Source organism: Protomyctophum bolini, assembly GCF_963924005.1.
Source record: "Protomyctophum bolini genome assembly, chromosome: 3".
NCBI lineage: Eukaryota > Metazoa > Chordata > Actinopteri > Myctophiformes > Myctophidae > Protomyctophum > Protomyctophum bolini.
Genome location: NC_137864.1, coordinates 31,714,312 through 31,733,925, shown reverse-complemented (window position 1 = coordinate 31,733,925; position 19,614 = coordinate 31,714,312). Strand labels below are relative to the sequence as shown.

The 19,614-nt window shown below is 41.7% G+C and overlaps 2 protein-coding genes across 5 annotated transcripts; both read right to left on the bottom strand.

Annotated features, from left to right (window-relative positions):
* Positions 1-75: 75 nt before the first annotated feature.
* On the bottom strand, positions 76-6,462 carry knop1 (lysine-rich nucleolar protein 1). 4 transcript variants are annotated; one of them, XM_080759639.1, is made up of 8 exons: positions 6,406-6,462; positions 4,417-4,479; positions 4,180-4,248; positions 3,612-3,992; positions 2,349-3,560; positions 1,601-1,672; positions 1,270-1,338; positions 76-1,064 (listed from the first exon to the last, which is right to left on the bottom strand). In XM_080759639.1, the coding sequence occupies exons 4-8, from the start codon at positions 3,978-3,980 to the stop codon at positions 759-761; spliced, it is 2,028 nt and encodes a 675-aa protein (XP_080615765.1). In that variant the 5' UTR covers positions 3,981-3,992; positions 4,180-4,248; positions 4,417-4,479; positions 6,406-6,462; the 3' UTR covers positions 76-758. The 4 variants fall into 4 exon arrangements, with proteins under 4 accessions (XP_080615765.1, XP_080615766.1, XP_080615767.1 ...); XM_080759640.1 differs by having other exon boundaries at positions 2,349-3,581; positions 3,633-3,992; XM_080759641.1 differs by having other exon boundaries at positions 2,349-3,749; positions 3,816-3,992.
* A 4,533-nt stretch (positions 6,463-10,995) lies between these two features.
* Positions 10,996-12,662, bottom strand: gprc5bb (G protein-coupled receptor, class C, group 5, member Bb; the record flags this gene model as incomplete). The annotated part of the gene is made up of 3 exons (XM_080758977.1): positions 10,996-11,054; positions 11,200-11,309; positions 11,546-12,662. The coding sequence occupies 3 exons, from the start codon at positions 12,660-12,662 to the stop codon at positions 11,010-11,012; spliced, it is 1,272 nt and encodes a 423-aa protein (XP_080615103.1). The 3' UTR covers positions 10,996-11,009.
* Positions 12,663-19,614: the final 6,952 nt, after the last annotated feature.

The window sequence follows — 19,614 nt, the reverse complement described above, 5'->3', positions numbered from 1 at the left end:
ACTTGGCTTCCAAATGGAAAGAATACAGCATGGAAAAACTCCATCGTTGTAGTATGTTCAGTCTCTTGAGCAGGCACCCTAAACTGTTGGTCTTTATCTCAACGAGCCAAACTGAATACGTAAATGTATGCAGATTCATATATATATCTTCTTCCCAAAAGGACTTTCAAACTAGGAAGGGTATGACCTGGTCAGCCTCCAATGACATGCATAAGATCTGGTCATCCCAGCTTAGGAGGTTCAAAGTAAAACATATTTAGGACTACAGTCGAGCCCATTCTACTCTATGGCTCCAAGACATGGACACTTTCAAAGAAATTAGAGAAACGGCTGGATGGCACTTAACCCGCCTTCTAATGAGAGCGCAAAGTCTCTTGGAAGAGCCACCCATCGGCTTCTCTATTCCGATCCAGAAGAATAGTTTCCTGGCCACTGTTACAGCGCTGATCATGAGGTTATATCTTCCCTCTGGAATCCTGCCTCAAAGCAGACCAGAGGTAGAAAACTATCCTTCCCTGATGTCATCACTAGGGACACATGTATTAGTAAGCATTAATTGGGGATGGCAATGAAGAACCGGGAAGTCTGGCGTAGCATTGTGAAATCCATGATCTCGACCGCCGTCGAAAAATGATGTAGTCTTCATTGATGCTCAAGAGATTTATAAACTAATCTCAGTTGTGAAGTGTACATTATTAGAGCTTGGGATCTTTTCACTATAAAAAGCATTTCATCTGTTCAAGTCTCAAAGGATCCTTTCAATCATCAAATCGGACAGATCGACATGCATTAACATCAATAGCAAACTTCTTATTGGGCGGTGCGGTAAACCCAAATCCTGACCCCTTGTTATTAAAGTCCATGCGTCGTGATTGGGCTTGTTCAAATTCTCCCAGGAGTGCTTGTTGCAAATTATCTTGTGCCTGTTTATCCAGTGCCATATTTTCCCGCCCAGCTATTGAACCCGCTGGTTGGGCACCTTTTTTAAAGCCACCCATTAACCTGAGAAACTTCTGCTGCTTTTCAGAGCTGTCAAATTGAGCACTAGCCCATTGCCCCAAGCCCTGGTGAACAAAAACAAAGATATATATTAGAAATTATACAGTACATTTTGTTTCAACAGTCTATAGTTGCTAGGAGATGTGAAAACCAGATGAACAAGACACTAATATTCAGGGCAACTGTGTTATTGTTTACACTTTACAGTTTAGTCAGACAAAGTACAAGTCACATTGAAAGGCTTAAAATGTAAAGTTTGAATCGACTGACCGAAGCTGTGGGTTGTGTTTGAGGTTGAGATGCCTTGTCAACCTCCATCTGTAGAGCCAATCTCCTTTGCTACATCAAAAACATTGTTAATGTGTTAATTATAACTTGGTCATGGTAGCAATTATTTTGTTAAACAAAGTTGTTATAACATATCCCATGTTTTAGTTATAAGGACATATTTGAGTAAACTTTTTACTGTGTTTCAAATTGAGTACAAGGTGCCCCAAGTCCACCAGCTTCACAAAATAATTCACATGGGACCAGACTAGAATTAAACATAGTCAGAACAACAACAAAATATTATTATATGATGACAGATGTAGAAATCTACCTGGTTGATGGTCGTCTCATCTGTATTTCCATGCTTCTTTGACAGAAAGACCACATCTGCATGGGAGGCCACCTTGGACACAACACAGCAACAAGGGGCAATACTTTTGTAACAGGGTTAATTCAAGCAGGGTTTACAGCAAAAGGAAAGAGTTAAAGGACAACTTTCATTTTTTTCCACCAAGGTTCATGTTTTAGGTTGTTAGAGAAAGTAAAAGATGAGTGTTAATCTTTTTTCATTTGCTGCTTTCTTTTGTTTAAGGGATTTTAGCTGTTTTTGACAGGTGGCGGGGGCATTCGAGCATGGGGCTAAATATGTATATATCCTTTTTTACAAAATGTTATAGCGATTTCTTTTATTATTTACTATAGTCCTACAGACCCCAATAAATTATATCTGGCCACAAAAGATCACAGGTTAGGGTCATGTGGCTTCCCCCCAGTAGGCTACCTTCACATTCAGTAGATCCTGTGATCTTATGTGGCCAGATGTAATTTCTTGGGGTCTAGTAGGACTATAATAAATAAAATAAAAATCTCCATAATATATTTTTTAACAAATACATATTTAGCTCCATGTTCAAATGCCCCCGCCCCCTGTCAAAAACAGCTAAAATCCCTAAAATGAAATAAAGCTGCAATTGAAAAATAATTACCACTAAAAACATGAACCTTGGTTGAAAAAAAAATTGTCCTTTATCTTGATACGCACAATCTGATGACCTTAGAGCTTAAATTTATGCACTCACCTCTTGGCCGTGCTGCTTTTCACTGTCACAATGTTCCACTTTGATCTTCTTGTTCTTCTTTCTCTTCTTCCCATCACCCTCTTCTACTTCTGCCTCTTTCTCTATCTTGATTTCTACACCAGGGGGATTCTTTCCCTCCTTCTTGCATTTTATGCTGCCTGCCAAAGTGGTGAGCAATTCTCCACTCCAGCCTTCCACACTGACCTCTGCTGGCTGGTCTAACACTTCTTCATCCATAACGGACAAAACTGAGTCCCTCTTCTTCTTCTTCCTTTTCTCCTTGGGTTCCCCCTCTTCCTCTAACTGCACAGGGGCTTTCCGCTTCTTCTCTTTCAGTCCTTCCTTCTCACTCTTCTCTTTCAGTCCTTTCTGCTTCTCACTCTTCTTCTCTTTCAGTCCTTTATTCTTACTCGCCTGCTCTGTCTTCACCTCATTAGTGACGCGGTCCATGGCCTTGTCTCTGTTGTTGGTGTGCTGACTTTCTTCAATCTCCCCTTCCTCCTGTGTTGCAGCTTCAGCTTCCTTGTTCTTCCTCTTCTTCTTGACCTGGTGTTTCACCTCCAGTATTTCTGCCTCTTCTGATGGCTCCTCTCCCTGCATCTTGGCTGCTTCTTTTCTTCTTTTCTTCTTCACAGTTTCCACCTCAACTGCTCCCATCTCAACCTTAGGGACCAGTTCCTTCACCATCTTTTTCGCACTCACCCCCTCACCTCTGTCTTGCTCTGCAAGTGCAGAGCTTCTCTTCTTTCTCTTTTTCATGCCCTTCATCAGATCCTCTGTCCCTTCAGCGCACGTGGTTGAAGCCACAATCTGCCCGTTCTTCTCTTTCTTTGCCTTCTTCAGAAGTTTGACCTCTGCTCCCACTTTTTCTCCATTCTCCACCTTGATATTTTCCACTGGAGGTTCAGACTGTACATACTTGTTTTTCATTTTCTGCTTTTTTCTCTGTTCTTTCCCCTCACTTACTTCCTCCTTTACAGAGTTGAATATAACTTCACCTCCGTTACATTCAGCTTCAACTTTGGCACTATAGTTGCAGGCCAATGTTTTTTTCTTCTTTTTGCTAGTTTCTTGACCAATGCTGTTCATTTCCTTGACATTGTGCCCCTTCTTCTTCCCTTTCTTCTGGACATCCTCCTCTGCTCCCAACTTCTCTCCATCCTCCACCTTGATATTTTCCACTGGATGTTCAGACTGAACTGACTTATTTTTCTTTTTCCCCTCAGCATCTAACTCCTTTACAGAGTTGCGTGCAACTTTACCTCCATTATCCTCAGCATCAACTTTGGCACAATTTTTCCCAGCCAATGCTTTTTTCTTTTTGCTGGTTTCTTGAACAAATCCATGAATGTCCTTCACATCGTGGTTATGGGTATCATTTGCAGTGTCATTGTGTGTCACCTTCTTCTCTGTTTCAGCTCCTCTATCCTGTTTTGAAGTCTCCTCTATTTTCACCGGCACCTGTACGCTATTCTTTTTTTTTCTTTCCTTCACTCCTCCTTCGCTTTCCTCAATGATAGAGATGACTTCCCTCTCAGGCTGGGTGGCTTTTCTTCGCTTCTCTTTCTTCTCCATCTTTCCATTCTGTTCATCTGAGTTAGAGACCTCCTTTTTCATCTCCAAAGCAACCATTCTTTGGCATGCCTGTTGGAAAAGAATTGTGCAGAAAAAAATATTGGGCTAAATGACTAGAAACTGTGTGAGAGAGACTTTTTGCATACATTGTTCTATCTTGATTGTTTTGTTCCACTTTTGCGTTGGCAATGTAAACGCATGTTTTCTCGTGCCAATAAAGCTCCTTTGAAATAGAGAGAGAGAAGAAAAAACAAACCAAATGTTTGGCTGGTTTGCTGGGCTGGGACTCCTGATCAATGTCTTTCTGCAGAGCCAGTCGCTTTTCCTGCATAAAATATGAAACCATGTAAAATATCTGAACACAAACTCATGGTACAATTACACTTTCTTTACTGATTATTATACTGTATTATATTCAACATGCATAAAATATAGTCTTGAAACAAAAAAACAGGAATTATTGGGCACCTTATTTTAACTGGTATGTATGTACCTGGTCAATGATAAATGTTGTAGGTCTCTTTGGCACAAAGATCAAGTCCTCATCGGAATCCGTCTGAAATCAAACAAATTTTAAAGTGTCTGTTAAATCTATTCAATCTCATCTGTTTAAGGACAGATGTACTTCAGTTCTGATGCCATGGTCATTGCTTTATCAGGACACTGTAGTTTAGTTTAGTTTGTTTATTTATTTAGCACATAGTTATAAAAAAAAGATCACACCCGTGTGAAGTGAGGGGCGCTAATATATTAAAGTCCAACTCATGTTGATTAGGTGATGTAAAACAAACGGTGCGAACACAAACATTAAATGCCATTAACAATAAAGAGACAATATGACATAATGAGGTACATTATGACGTAAATTTTCCCTTCATTGTCAATGGTGTTTCTGTTTCTGTTTACAAAAGAAACATTGAACTAAAGACAAACATTAAACCTGTGTTTAGGAGGGGCTGGCGCCCCTTGAAAATAGACAATACATATCAATGAACCGAAATACTGTGCAAGGAAAGGAAGAAGCAAGCTGCCTTATTTGGAATCCTTTCTTTAATGGAAGAGGTCATTAATTAAACAACAATTAAGTTCAATAAGAATACAAGTTGACAAAATGGAGCAGACGAGCAGCTGTGCAAATAAATAAAAACACAGAAACTGCACAAGAAGGGGGAATAGATAATACAACAAAAACAAAAGAAAATATAGCACATCAAACTAAATCATGTACAGTAGACTACAGCGAGGAAGAAATAAGATATTGCTTTGAATGTTTCTTGAATATTGGCAAGGATAATGAGGACTTAAGTGACGCAAGTGTGCATGCACTGTATGCCCAATCATACAATAAGCACCTGTTGCTGAAGTACGGTATGTATTGTGTACTTTACTTTATGCTGCTTCCTTTCTATATCAATAAACTTCAGATATTGTCATCATGCAATATTGCTCGGTGTCATCTTGTTGTCCTCGGTTGCCAGTCACCACGGGTGTTAAAAATGTGGTGGTACAGCGATTAGCATTGCTGCATCCCGCGTTGTTTAATAAAAAGCATTTTTATCCGAGCTGTAATTTTGCAATTGGCTTTCAACTACGCGCCCCTATCGGTCGGGAGGGGGGTGGCACTCGGTGTGTTCGATTATAGGCACGCTGACCGCACTGCCAATACAGACTAATAGGCGAGTGCGCTCTCGGTGTGAAACTGTGTATTTCCCAAACGAACCCCGTTTGAAAAAAGTAGCCGGGGCGCTCGGATAGAAATGCTTTTTATTAAACAACGCGGGATGCAGCAATGCTAATCGCCGTACCAGCAAATGTCTAACACCCGTGGCACATGTGGCGAGGACTTTATATTTGAAATCGGAATGTTTATATACACGTTTGGACTGTAAATGTAGCGTATGTTTCAGGGCTAGGCCAGATGGTGCACCGTGCACACTCTCCACAGGCTAAAGTGCTAATCATTTAAGTAAAGTGGATGGCAGAATTCATACCAACTATATATAAAATATACAATGTTGAACGATCCAATAGATAGCTCAGTCAGCCTCAGGACGCCTGGGCAATATTTGGAGGTAAGAATTGGCACACCACTCTTTACTCGGGCAGCACTATTATAGCAAGATTCAAGGCTTCAATGGTGAAAAATAATATGTAATGCTAGCATTTTGAACCTACACCATGTTTTTATCATGATAGCCTAAGATTTAGACTCTCTACGAGAGTCTAAGTCTAGTGTTATGAGCAAAAGGAGCCATAATGCCCCTACTCATGAAAGTCATGATAGCTGTTAGCCACATTATTTACAGCTGATAGAGGGCTAAGCTGATAGTGGCATGCGACAGGCACTACGAACAAGGTATAATGTGCAGTGTTGTGCAACTTGTGCACATCATGATACTAAACAGTCAGTCGGCCTGGCTAGTATTTCAGAACAGATTGAATAAATTCAATGGGTAATTTGTAATGCAAGAAGATAACTCACTTTGGCGATTCACGTGGAGGTACTGGAAAAACCAACGTGTTTACAAGCTTAACCCGGAAGTAGTTTAATGTTGAACTTGCAACCATAGACTGTAAAAAATGCAACGCGTCCATAGTAACCTTAACCTGATGGTACAGTCCGTTGCTATGCTTAAACCTTTTATTTTTTTGCCCAGAGCTAGATGCATACATGCAATCATGCATACATGCATACATGCATACATGCATACATGCATACATACACATACTTGCGGGCAAAAAAAACAAACAAAAAAGCCCCCCTTTTAAAATACATACACACATACATACCTACATATACATACATTTCAGAAGTTTTAGCATTTTTTAAGGACCCACTTTTAGGCCAGTGCCTTTTTTTAAACCCTACCCATTTTAACCAAATACATACACATATATACAGGTATAGGTATGCGGTGTAGTCTAACTTGGACTCAGGGGGGTGGACGCCTCTGCCTTGCATAGTCCCCAGTGAATAGGCATGTTGCCCTTCACTGCTAACCCTATTTTGGTATTCTTTTTAAATATATGAAGGTATTGTGGGTTGGGATTTTACCAAAAAGCCCCCCTTTTAAATACATACATAAGACATATACATACATACAACATCCCAGAAGTTGAAGCCGTTTTTAAGGACCCACTTTTAGGCCAGTGCAACAGAGCATGCTTTTGCCTTTTTTTAAACCCTACCCATTTTAACCAAATACATACATAGTTACATATGCATACATTTTATTTACCTGGTCAATGATGTAATTGTAGGGAGTAGGGTAGTAATAGGCCTATGGTTACTGATTGATTGATTGATTGATTGATTGATTGATTGATTGATTTATTAACAGTTTGCAGAATTACAGTACATTTCAAGTAGGCCTACAAATCCATTTACGGTTGGCCAGTTTCGAATTGCAGCCATCCGTAGGTGCCATTTGAGAGCAGTTTTGAAGGAGTCAAGGGATTTGCATGTCTTAATGACTGTTCCACATTTTGGTGGCATAGGAGTGAAATGAATTTAGTCCCTTGTTTGTGCCGAATCTGGGTTGCACATGGTTTGTTGAACTCCCTCTGGTGTTGTGTGTGTGGACTTCGTTGACATTAAGGAAGTATTTAGACAGGTATATGGGTATCTTGGTGGTGTAGCGAATCTTGTGGACCAGACCCATTGCAAGATCCTGTACTCTGCTGTCAACCCTAAGACATTCCAGCCTGTCAAAGTGGGCAGGGGTGAGGTGGGTTCGGGGAGTGAGGCCAAGTAGTAGCCTGACCAGTTTGTTTTGGGAAGTCTAGTTGGAGCCTAGTTTTAAGGGGCTTAGAGGTGCTGTAGTACCAGGAGGTGCATGCATAGTAGAAGACCTTGTACGAGGGTTCCTGTTAGGGTCTTCAAGGTGTTTTTGTTGACCAGTGAGGAGATCCTGTATAGGAATCTTGTTCTTTGGTTGACTTTTTTTATTATGTTGGTGGCCATTTTATCACGGAAAGATTTTCCTCCAGGATGGAACCTAGGTAGGTAATTTAACCTAGTGTGATAATATTGTCACCCACTCTAACCAAGAAGCCATCTGCCTTGCTGAGATTACTATTTCATACAAATAGAATGGATTCAGTTTGTCCCAGGTGTAAAGATAGTTTGTTATTAGCGAGCCAGGTGTAGATTCTACCGAGTTCAGAGCTGAGGGCCTTTTCAACTGCAGTTTGTTCCTGTCTGCGAACAGGAACAAATTGCAGCCACAAGCTGATGTCATGTCGTTTACATATATTAGGAACAGTAAAGACCCTAGTATGCTTCCTTGTGGAATGCCACAGCTCACTGGGAGGATGGGGACAGTGTTCTGTTACTCACACAATTTCTCTCCCCATAAATATTTCATTTGGAACCTCAGGCCTATTAGGTTTAAAAACAAATATGATAGGTATGATAATATTTTACTAGTTAGTAAATTTAATGACACTGGTCACTGGTCAGTTATTTAGCATACATGAGGAGATGTGCTATTGATGTCCTGCAATCTCACGATAGATATGTATCGTGATACAGAGGCCACGATACGATATATATCGATTATACGTTGATTCCAAATAATGACCAATTTAGGGCTGGGTATATTGCCAACAACCTCATGATCGATATCGATACGTGTCGTATCACGATTCAATGCCACAGATTGCCAATGTTTTGATAAATATATTGACAGAAATGTTTCCAAACCAATTAGAAAAACTTAGTGGATGACATTTAAACAAAATGCAAGGAAAAAAAACGTTTTGATGTATAAATGCTGTACTGTATATCATAACTGTCAGACAGAATACTGATGTTTGTTTTAAAGCCGTGTCACACACAGCATTTACTGTACCATATCGATATGGTACATTACGATTATCAGCAAGGAATACGATACGATTACCGGCAAGGAATACGATACAAGTTTGAGTCCTCGTGATTTATACTGTATTTTGGTAATATTATGCCCTTTATTGAGTGATAAAGCCATAAAAGCAATAAAGAAAAAAGCTGTATGCACAATAAGGCATAGAAACACTGATGACCGAACTTGAGAGAAAGAAGACCATGCAACATAGACCCATCTTGTGGGTATGTGTTCCGGGCTCAAGTCGTTTTCTGGTTGGAGACTGGAGAGATGCAATGGAGAGGTGCAACGGGTAATGCATTACCGGAGGGTGTTCCCAACTGGTATGGCCCTAGTTAAAATAATTCCGAATTGAAGCACAAAAGAGCATAGAAGGTTAGGTAGCCTATATTTGAGAAGATTTTAAACAAAAAACGAAATCTAAAACCCATGCATGTTGTTAATCAGAGCCATTTAATTTTCTATTGCTTGAGAAATTACAAACAACATCATAGTCCTTGAAACATTTAAGAGTAAGGAAAAAAGTGCTTTGATATTTAGCCACATTTTGCAAGTCACGTTGTTACAGACATTCATACAGTATATATTAATAATGCTGCCACAAAGGAGTGATTAGTCCCTCTAGTTAAACACTTTCAAAGGCTTCTTAAAGGACAATACTGTGTTTCCACTATGGGCTTATTTACATAGAGTCTTACCTCTGTTAATATGGTGAGTCCCAGGACAATTATGATATTTGCACACATTTTGTTGTGCATAAAATTTCACCTTTTGCAAACTATAAACTTCTGGATGATTTGACACAATAGATATTAGAGATACACCAAAAGGGATACAGTTAACAGTGGAATACAAAGTATTGTAATACTGAATTCATTTAATTATATGCTATAAATAGTAGCCTTGGTCAATATATGAACATTTTAAAAGCACTGGTATTATTGTCCATATATATGTACAGTATACCAAAACTACAAAATATTGAAGATACAATCATTTCTTGTGCTTTTTACATGCATTCATGTCTAAAAAAATTAGTTAAAATGCCCATAGTTGAACAGTGTTGATAAAGTGCAAAATCCTTTACTATACAGTACAGATGGTATCAAATAGCTATTGTATCCCTTTTCCCCCCTAGCTGTATCTCAATTTGTATCAAAATCTGTAGTTGCTGCCTTAAAAGACCACTTCACCACTTTTCAACCTTCATATAATTGGTCCTCACTAATAATCATGATAAAATAGCACAATTAGTTTCTTGCACAATTAGCAATAGCACAATTAGTCTGTTCAAAAACCCGTCCACCAGTGACATCATCGATGGGGAATACAAGCTAATAGAAACCGCAGGCTTTTTATTCCTGAAAAGTTGCAATGCGAAAATGAAAGCCATCATTCTCACGATAATACAAATCTAAATATTTGTTTAAAAAAATCTTGTTTAAAATACATCTGCATAACGATGATGTCACTGGTGGACGGGTTTCTGAACTGCTCACAGCCCTTATATGAGACAGACTGAGTTGAAAGAAATTGTGGTATTTTATCATGAACATTAGTGAGGACCAATTATATGAAGATAAGTTGAAAAGTTGTGAAGTGGTCCTTTAAAGCCCCCAACATTCCCCTATACCCATGACAAATTATGATTGTTCGTTATATCATGGCTTATATCCATTTGCACTTATATCTCTGTGTACACTGCAAACCCTGTGTTTACAAATGGAACCAAATGAGACGCAGTCTTTTTTCCTGCATGTGATGGAAGGGGCTGGAGAGGTTTGTGGGTGGGTGTAGCTAATTTACATAATATTACACACTGTCCACAGGTCTTTCTGTATCTTGTCTTAAAGCTCTACGAAAACAGAAGCAATAATAATGACTACAGCACTGATGATAACTTATTCACTAAGCAAGTGTATATATATGATTCATGATCAACAGCTAGTAGCAATGGATTAGAGAGCCTTGCAATTGTCCAGTTATCTAACATAGAGGCACTAAACAGTTTTGCAAAAGTACAGTCGCAAATACTTCAAGACAGAAACACATGAATTAAGAGAAATAGTTGTGCCATCAATGTGTCAGGAATCAGTTCCTGTCAAATCCAAGAGCCCATTCAAAGTGACTTCTTTAATGCTGTCTTTCCGCTACCACCACAGAAGCCGTCCATTCTATTTCTGATGTCTTCAATGCTGATTCTAGCTTGTACTCAGTCTCACCACAGCTGTCTTCCAGTGTAGTTTATTGGGGCTGTAGGCATCTACAAGAGAACAATTGATTTGAATACAATGTTGAAGTTGAAAATGAGTTTTAGGTGTGGTGTGGTGTGTCGCATCATTATTGTGTGTGTGTGTGTGTGTGTGTGTGTGTGTGTGTGTGTGTGTGTGTCCATCTGTCATACTTACTGTTCCACCATTCATAACCAGGGCCATCTCAGTGGGTTGATAGACACGACCTCGAAAGGGGATGCCAGGACGGAGACTCCCATGGCTGCTAGATGTTCCACCTTGTAGAGCTATGAGCGTAAGCAGGATAAAAACACGTTTTATGTCATTCTTGGAAGGCAGACAGACAAACAAACAGGAATACAACACGGGTATTTTTGTCCCAGAGTTGTGTGATTGCAGGGTTTACAGCGTTGGTTTGAGGGTCTTTTCATCTCCATGTATCACACACACACACACACACACACACACACACACATGTGCGTGCCGTGTAGGCCTACAGTACACACACACAAACATAACTTACTTGCACTACGTTCTTCCACAGAGGTCATGGCTTTGGTCTCAGCAAATGGCCGGCAAAGGGTGGATGGTTCTTCTCTAAACGGTGGAGGTGCAGGGGACGGACTTGTGTCAAAATAATCCAGTGGAGGGGGCAGCAGGCGTTTCCTCAAGCAAAAATGGGCTTCGGGGATGGCATGGAAGAGCAGTAGAATCCAGCCTTGTGTGACCAGTGCCACGGCCAACGCAGGCTCATCCAATGCCTTGAAGCCCTTCCTTCCTCCAGCCCCAAAGCGCTCCCCCTTCCCCTTCACTCTTGGAGCCTGATTGCCATACAGATAGAACCCCAGCCAGGCGACCCACAGCAAGGCAGACGCCAGACAGGACAGGAAAAGCCAGACACCATTGCACCGCCACCTTCTTTTGTCATTCCCTCTTTCCCCATCCTCCTCCCTTGAACCTCCTCTCACTGCTTCCATCTCTCCTCCACATAGCACCACGGCCAAGGACAGCCCCATTCCGATCAGCAGCAGGCCCAGGGTGTAGCCACATGTCAGGGCAAAGTCCAACGGAGGATATTCACATGCCGGGTGACCCTCCCTAACCACAGTCAACAATACCCACTCAGCAGAGATGATCCCCTGAACCAGGGCAAGAGCCATGCTAAGCCCGGCCAGGGTGCTTCCGTCCGGGCTCGATTTGCCTGCCACCAGCCTCCGTAACCTCACGCCCTGGACCAACAAGCTGGAGAAACATAGGGCAAAAAGGGGGCCCCAGAGGGCTCTGCGGATAACACAGAGAGCATGGCTTTTCCCCACCAGGAAGGCCAGGGAGAGAGAGAAGAGCCCCACGAGGGTGGTGAGCAGTAGGAGCAAGGGACCCAGGCCACAGCGCCTGTCTGGATCACAGATGGAGCGCAGCTTGACCAGGAGGACCAGGCAGAGGACGAGGGAGCTCAGGGCTCCGCCGCAGGCCACCGCCTCCAGAACTATACCCCACACAGACTCCAGGTCACACAGCACCCGGTATGGAGGGTCCACTTCCACACCACACCCCCGTGGGGGAGGGGAGGGGGGTGACATCTGGGACATGCTACAGCTGATCACGGAGAGGAGGCAGAGGATGACATGGCTGACTTCCATCTGCAGAGAGAGAGAGAGAGACAAACAGGGAGATGGGGGGGGGGGGGAGAGTGCAAGGGCATTATTGGGTGGAATTTGGAGACCATATACTGTAGACATATGCGGCAGAGCATGATCAAACAATTACCTTACTACGTACAGTAAATACAATAGACATACGCACACAAACATACCCATATAGCACACAACACACAGGCTCATTCCCATGGTTTCCATGGGAACGAGAAATAGCGTGGGCTGGCTACATTGTACACTGGGCATTCATGAGACAAGTTACACTGCCTGAAACACACACACACACACACACACACACACACACACACACACACACACATGTATTATGGACACATGTCACACACACACAGTCACGCACACACACTGACACACTGAAGCATGCCAAAAAAACAACATTTTTAGACTCACCATGAGTGGATTCTTGCTGTTCTATTACGAACTCTGAAGAAGCTGCATTATTTTTCTTCACATTATTCACCCCAGCTGGAGAAAATATGTTGTGATTGTAAACCATCAGAGAAAAGCATTTCCATTACATTCCAAATGGGATTATTCTTCTTCAGCAAAAGTCAGTGCATGTTTTAAAGCACCTAACAGCGCACACGATCATGCAAGCAGATAACATTTTGTGATGCTGCAGTGTCCTGTCACACCAAAAGACCACACCATGCATGCTGGGTGTCTTCACACACCCACACAGCTAAATATATCCTCTCTGCCTCTCTCTCCCTCTCCTTTCTCTCTATCTGTCTTTCTCTCGGAACTGTCTCACTCTCTCTTCATTACTGTCTATATGTCTTACTCCCCCCTCCCACCTCCCGTCCGTTATCATGCTGAATGTGTGGGGGAGTCAAAAGAGATGATCCAAGCGTCACCTCTGGCCACCCACACACCGCCTCTGTGAATTGCTGCCCCCCCCCCCCCCATTCCGCCTTAGCAGGGGGAAGAAATCCAGGTATTAAGTTGAGTGTAGATGAGCGTCAGTCGCTTCCTCATCTTGTCATCTTCTGTCCCCAGAAAACATTATCTTCCTGTTCATCCAAGCACCTCTTCACCTCACACAACAAAGTGATTTGGAGAGAGAGAGCGTATACATTTTCTTCTGGGTTCTGGATAGTGAAACTTAACGATACCCGTTCAGATAATGACCAAAGTGGAAGCTCAGGTCCAGTGCATCAGGGTGAAAAAAGAGGGGGTGAGGGAGCAGATGGTCATTAAACACTTCAGGTAAGCGCTGTGCCCACGTGGCGGATGTGCTGTCAGAAAAAAAGATGTTGCATAACACTCTGAAAGGCATGACTCAGCCCTGCATGCCTCTCTTTAAACAGAGGTACTGATAGCCGGGGGGGGGGGGGGGGCAGCAACAAAACTTTGAGAGGGACCTGTGATCATGACATGTTTTTTTACTTTTCTCTATTCACTTGGTCATTAGGGTCCACAGAATGAGAGGTCTGCTCTGCCGGAAATATCGCCAAAAAAAATTTATGGACATTTTTGTATGTGTTTTTGTATACCACAGTGACCATAGACAACCATTATAAGGCGAAATGTCATCATACTTTAAGTACTAGAATGTGACATGTCAAACTAGGGGGTTTTCATGATTCTGAATCCATTCCAATAATTAGTTTTGCATGGAAAACATTCCTTGGCCTAAATTCGGCCAATATCCACTTCCAATGCTGACCTCATCACATTTGTGATGACGGCTATGGCCGTATGTAGTGCAAAACTAATGGTTGGAATGGATTCAGAATCATGAAAACCCCCTAGTTTGACATGTCACATTCTACTTAAAGTATGATGAAATTTTGCCTTATAATGGTTGTCTATGGTGTGGTATACAAAAACACATACAAAAATGGCCATAACTTTCTTTTCGCGATATTTCCGGCAGAGCAGACCTCTCATTCTGTGGACCTTAATGACCAAGTGAATAGAAAAAACACAAACTAAAAGTATGTCATGACATCACAGTTTTTGACCCTGTGGCTCCCCGGCTATGAGTCTACTCTGCACCCACCCAGACAAGCCTACTACAGTATATATTGTGTGTGTGTGTGTGTGTGTGTGTGTGTGTGTGTGTGTGTGTGTGTGTGTGTGTGTGTGTGTGTGTGTGTGTGTGTGTGTGTGTGTGTGTGTGTGTGTGTGTGTGTGTGTGTGTGTGTGTGTGTGTGTGTGTGTGTGTGTGCCAACACAATACCAACTCAAAATGTATTTATTTTTCATTTTCTAGACAGACAGGCCCAGCCTTGGTGTCGAGCAGATTGTTTGCAATGCCCATCATTCATTAATCAAAAGAAACTATGCATTGGCACTGAATATATACGACTTTTTGCTGAATCAGACCACGGCCGATCTCACTTACGGATAATAATGCAATTCTAGAAAATGCAAGTCAACACTTGCATACACAGCACACAGTACAGTGAGTACACACACTTATTAGAGAGAGAGAGAGGAAAAGTGCAAAGGTAGAGTGCATGCCAACTGACTCATAATAACATCAGTCCTAATCTAGGTAATCCCATGGTTGCTATGGTCACAGACACGGTCCAACGGGACCAGGTTAAGTATGGGACATGTCATAATCTCATAAGCTTGGTTCTGTCTTGTCCTCTACCCCAAGTCTCTGTAAACATTGAATTGTCCAAATTCTGTCCTGGCCAGTACCCAAACAATATTGAACAGTTCTTCTGCCACAGGATGTACTGACTTTCTCCCAGGGGTGTAGCACCAAATTCTGAGCCATCGGACAAGAATGGCTACCAAGGAGACAGTGAGATGTTTTCCTTCACAGTAATCAGGTGGTGGACATACAGTGGCAGAGGCCTGCCATTGTTCCTGACTGTTGTTTCCATCTAGTGCTGACTGCGAAAACTACATGCAGTTTCAACCTATGGGCCAAGGTTCATCACCATGCAAGCTAGACAATATTACATTTTTGCCACGGACATGTAAAAAAAGTGATCAGTAATATTACCAGAATCACATAGGCCTAGTCCTAAATGTAATGGATGTGCCATAGAGTCTGTTTGATTGGCTGCATGGCAGCCAATCAAACACTATGTCCTTTTTTGGGAAACACTGTCAAACACACTACATAGAAATACACAACCTATGCACAGCCATACCTGTCCTCATTGCGCACGTAAGGCCTCCTGCATGAATACACAAACCTGTTTCCCTAAAGCCTCTTTAGCCTACACACACCTGTCGACATGTGGCAGTATTAAAACCATTCGCAGAGAAATGTGTGGTGCGAGTGATGACTTTCATCTCATTTAAATATAAAAACGTTGAAATTAAGGCCTACTTCAGCATCAAAGAAATTAAATTGAAATACATTTTTATTAAGAGTGAAGAGAGCCTACTGTCAGCTGTCCAGCAGTCCAAATATTATTAAATTAAATTTCAGAATGGTAGACCTGAGGCCTACCATTGCGTGGCACACCATTGCACGGAATGTCTATGTTCATGGTGTAAGAGGTGTCCTTTGGGAAACCGGGCCATTATTTATTCATGCTCCAAGTAATTTATATTTCATGTTTGGGATTTAAATCATTGGGTCTTATCAGTACAGACAGTCGGCTTCCGTCTTACCACATTGTAGGAGCAAAATTCTACCAGCTAAACGATTTTCTTGTTTGTCAACTTTAATAGTTGTAGTCTCCATTAAGAGGTAGTGTAGTCTATGTTGATGAGAAAGATTTGGGTGGCAGGATTGAAAGGAATGCCGTGTCACAATAGTTTAATGCAAAGGTGAATAACTTAATCGGATGTGAGGAGGTCTGATGGTGAGGCTGTGAAATGTGGATCATGATTATGATTGTGGATGTGGAGTGTTTATAAATTATATCATATGGTTGAAATTGGTATTATTGGATGCTTTGAAACACTTTCTTTCTGTTCTGTTTCTTTCTGTTTTTGCTATTTTTCACTATGGTCACTCACAATCTCACCTACAGTTGACTTTATTTTTATTTATTTCCTGACACACCTGATTTCCAGGGAGTCTTGTTGTCCTCACATGATGCAATCATGGGTACCACATACAATACCACAAATCTCCTGCAACATAAAATTATTAATGAGCATGTAATCCCGACATTTTATGGGGGGCAGCGGTGGCCGAACGGTTTGCGGAGCGGTCTTGATATGGGAAGGTCGCTAGTTCGTATCCCCGGACCGGCATGTTAAAATTACCACCGCTGAAGTGCCCTTGAGCAAGGCATTGAACCCCCTACCATGAAATGTTCTATGAGCAGGGCCTGGCTGTAAACAAGTTATTGAGCTTAGTCCAGTTACCCTGGGTAAACATGGTAACTTTGCTTTGCTTTGCCACCAAAAGTATTCAAACATGAAAAAGTATAGGCACGTGCACGCACGCACGCACGCACACAGCTTTTTGAACGTATTAGCTGGAACCCACCATAAACAACAGGCAAATACCTTTATTACATGCCTGAGCTACAGAAAATAAACTACATCTGCTATTATAAGTTGACCAGTGCAAAACTATTGTAAGCTCATTTTTGTCCACCAGAAGGTGCTAAAAATGCCAAGGCAAATGCATGTTGGAGAGACAGTCATGTAGTAGCCATGGTTTTTGGAATAGAGTATGCACTATGCACATGCATGATTTTCCCATCAGGACACGCCCCCCCCTCATCTAGACTGAGTGGAAAAACATTGAGCAGCATGGAGTGTTGGAGTTTGGAAGCGCTTGTTGGAAATCACTCAACCGTCCTGTGTACCACCTGTTTCTAAATGTCACATAATGCAGGAGGCAGCAAAATGTTGTGTTATTGAAGACAAGCACTTCCAAACTCTGACACTCCGACTCTGACACAAATGCAGGGCATTTCTTGACAGAAAGTAGCTCATAACGTTCTATGGTGGATTTTTATGAAACAAAAACTTTGCGGATAGAAAGAGGATTCAAGATTTTCGTACAGCTGCAATATTGGTGAGTTTAACATTGTTTAATGCAATCAGACAGGACTTTTCTGTTTGGATGAATGGGCTGTCAAGGCCAGAAAGTAGTTTTTTGCCACTCAGTGGGTGTTCCTGCATAACGTCCAGGTACGATGATGTCATGTTCATGCCCTCTATACTGGCACTCAAGATTAGTCTCGGGCCTCATTCACGCGTACCAAACGGCAATCAAGCAGTTTATTTGTTTTTTTAGGCCACCAATGGGAGTCACATGGTTTGACCAAACATTTTTGTTTGATGAGGGGGGAAGGGCAGAACACCACCAGCAATCAGCAATCAAACACAAATGTTTGATCAAACCCATGTGACTCCCATTGGAAAAGCATTGTGATGGCCCAAAAAGACAACCAAACATTGGCTTGATTGGTGTTTGGTACGTGTGAATGAGGCCTCAGTGTTTTTGTTGTTGTTAGAAGCCCAGGCCCAACAGCAACCAACTTGTCTGTAGGTAGAGGACGGTAGCCCAGCTTTCTGTTTATAGCCAAACTTGATCTGTGCTTTTCACAATAACGAATCACATCAGTATTTTTGGTATATATTATTTGAGAGAAACATACACTTATTTGGGGGTGTAGCCAAATCCAACATTGTCTTTGAGGTGCACACAACAGCATTGCATTCGTGAGATGGTTTTGATTGATTGATTTATTAACAGTTTGCAGAATTACAGTACACTTCAACTCAATACAAAAACTGTTAACAGTGAGTGGACGACACCATAAAGCATTACACTTGTTTACAATAGGGCCCACCATTTTCAATTCATCAAAACATTTAGAGACGTACGAATATACACAACTATATAGTAAAAAAGAAATCATCATAGGAGGTAAAAAGGGAAAAGAAACATAATAGTGAGGGGAAACAGGGGTGGGTGGGGGATTCAGATTTTACGGGGGCCAGTTTCAAATTGCAGCCGTCCGTAGGTGCCCTTTGAGAGCAGTTTTGAAGGAGTCAAGGGATTTGCATGTCTTAATGACTGTTGTAGGGCGTTCCACATTTTGGTGGCATAGGATCGAAATGAATTTAATCCCTTGTTTGTGCCGAATCTGGGTTGCACATGGTTTGTTGAACTCCCTCTGGTGTTGTGGGTGTGGACTTCGTTGACATTAAGGAAGTATTTAGGCAGGTACATGGGTATCTTGGTGGTGTAGCGAATCTTGTGGACCCATTGCAAGGTGCTGTACTCTATCGTCAACCCTAAGCCATTCCAGCCTGTCAAAGTGGACAGGGGTGAGGTGGGTTCGGGAAGTGAGGCCAAGTAGTAGCCTGACCAGTTTGTTTTTGGAAGTCTGGAGCTTTGTTTTAAGGGCCTTAGAGGTGCAAGCGTATAAGGAAACCTTGTACGAGGGCTCCTGTTAGGGTCTTCAAGGTGTTTTTGTTGACCAGTGAGGAGATCCTGTAAAGGAATCTTATTCTTTGGTTGACCTTTTTGATTACATTGGTGGTCCATATTCATTGCTTTTTCCCCCCTTGCACAAAACTATGTTTATACGGTATTGTAGTGCAGGGGCATATATAACAACCACCATATTGTGAAGAATTAAGACAGGAGATCAACAGTTTAGTTTTCGCTGCTTTCACGAGCCATAAAAAGACCCAAATCCAGTACCTCGAGATAATCAAATCAAAACCATGGCAAGATGTTTCATCTGCTCGATCCTATTTACATTGTGGTGATGGCAACTGTGATTATACGGTTGGGTGATATGGTCTGGACAAGCTGCTTAATGGTCTGCTGTTCAATTGCAAATAACAAATTAAAATGTGAGCAGTTGCTTTACTAAAAAGACAGAGGGCCCTTGTTCTATCTGAGAGGGAGGTAAAATGTTCAGCATGAGGCCATATTTCATGTTTTTGTTGTTCAAAATATGAAAGTACAAAAAGTAAAAATAAATATTAATTAAAATAAAAAGAATAAAAATGGGTCGACATGACT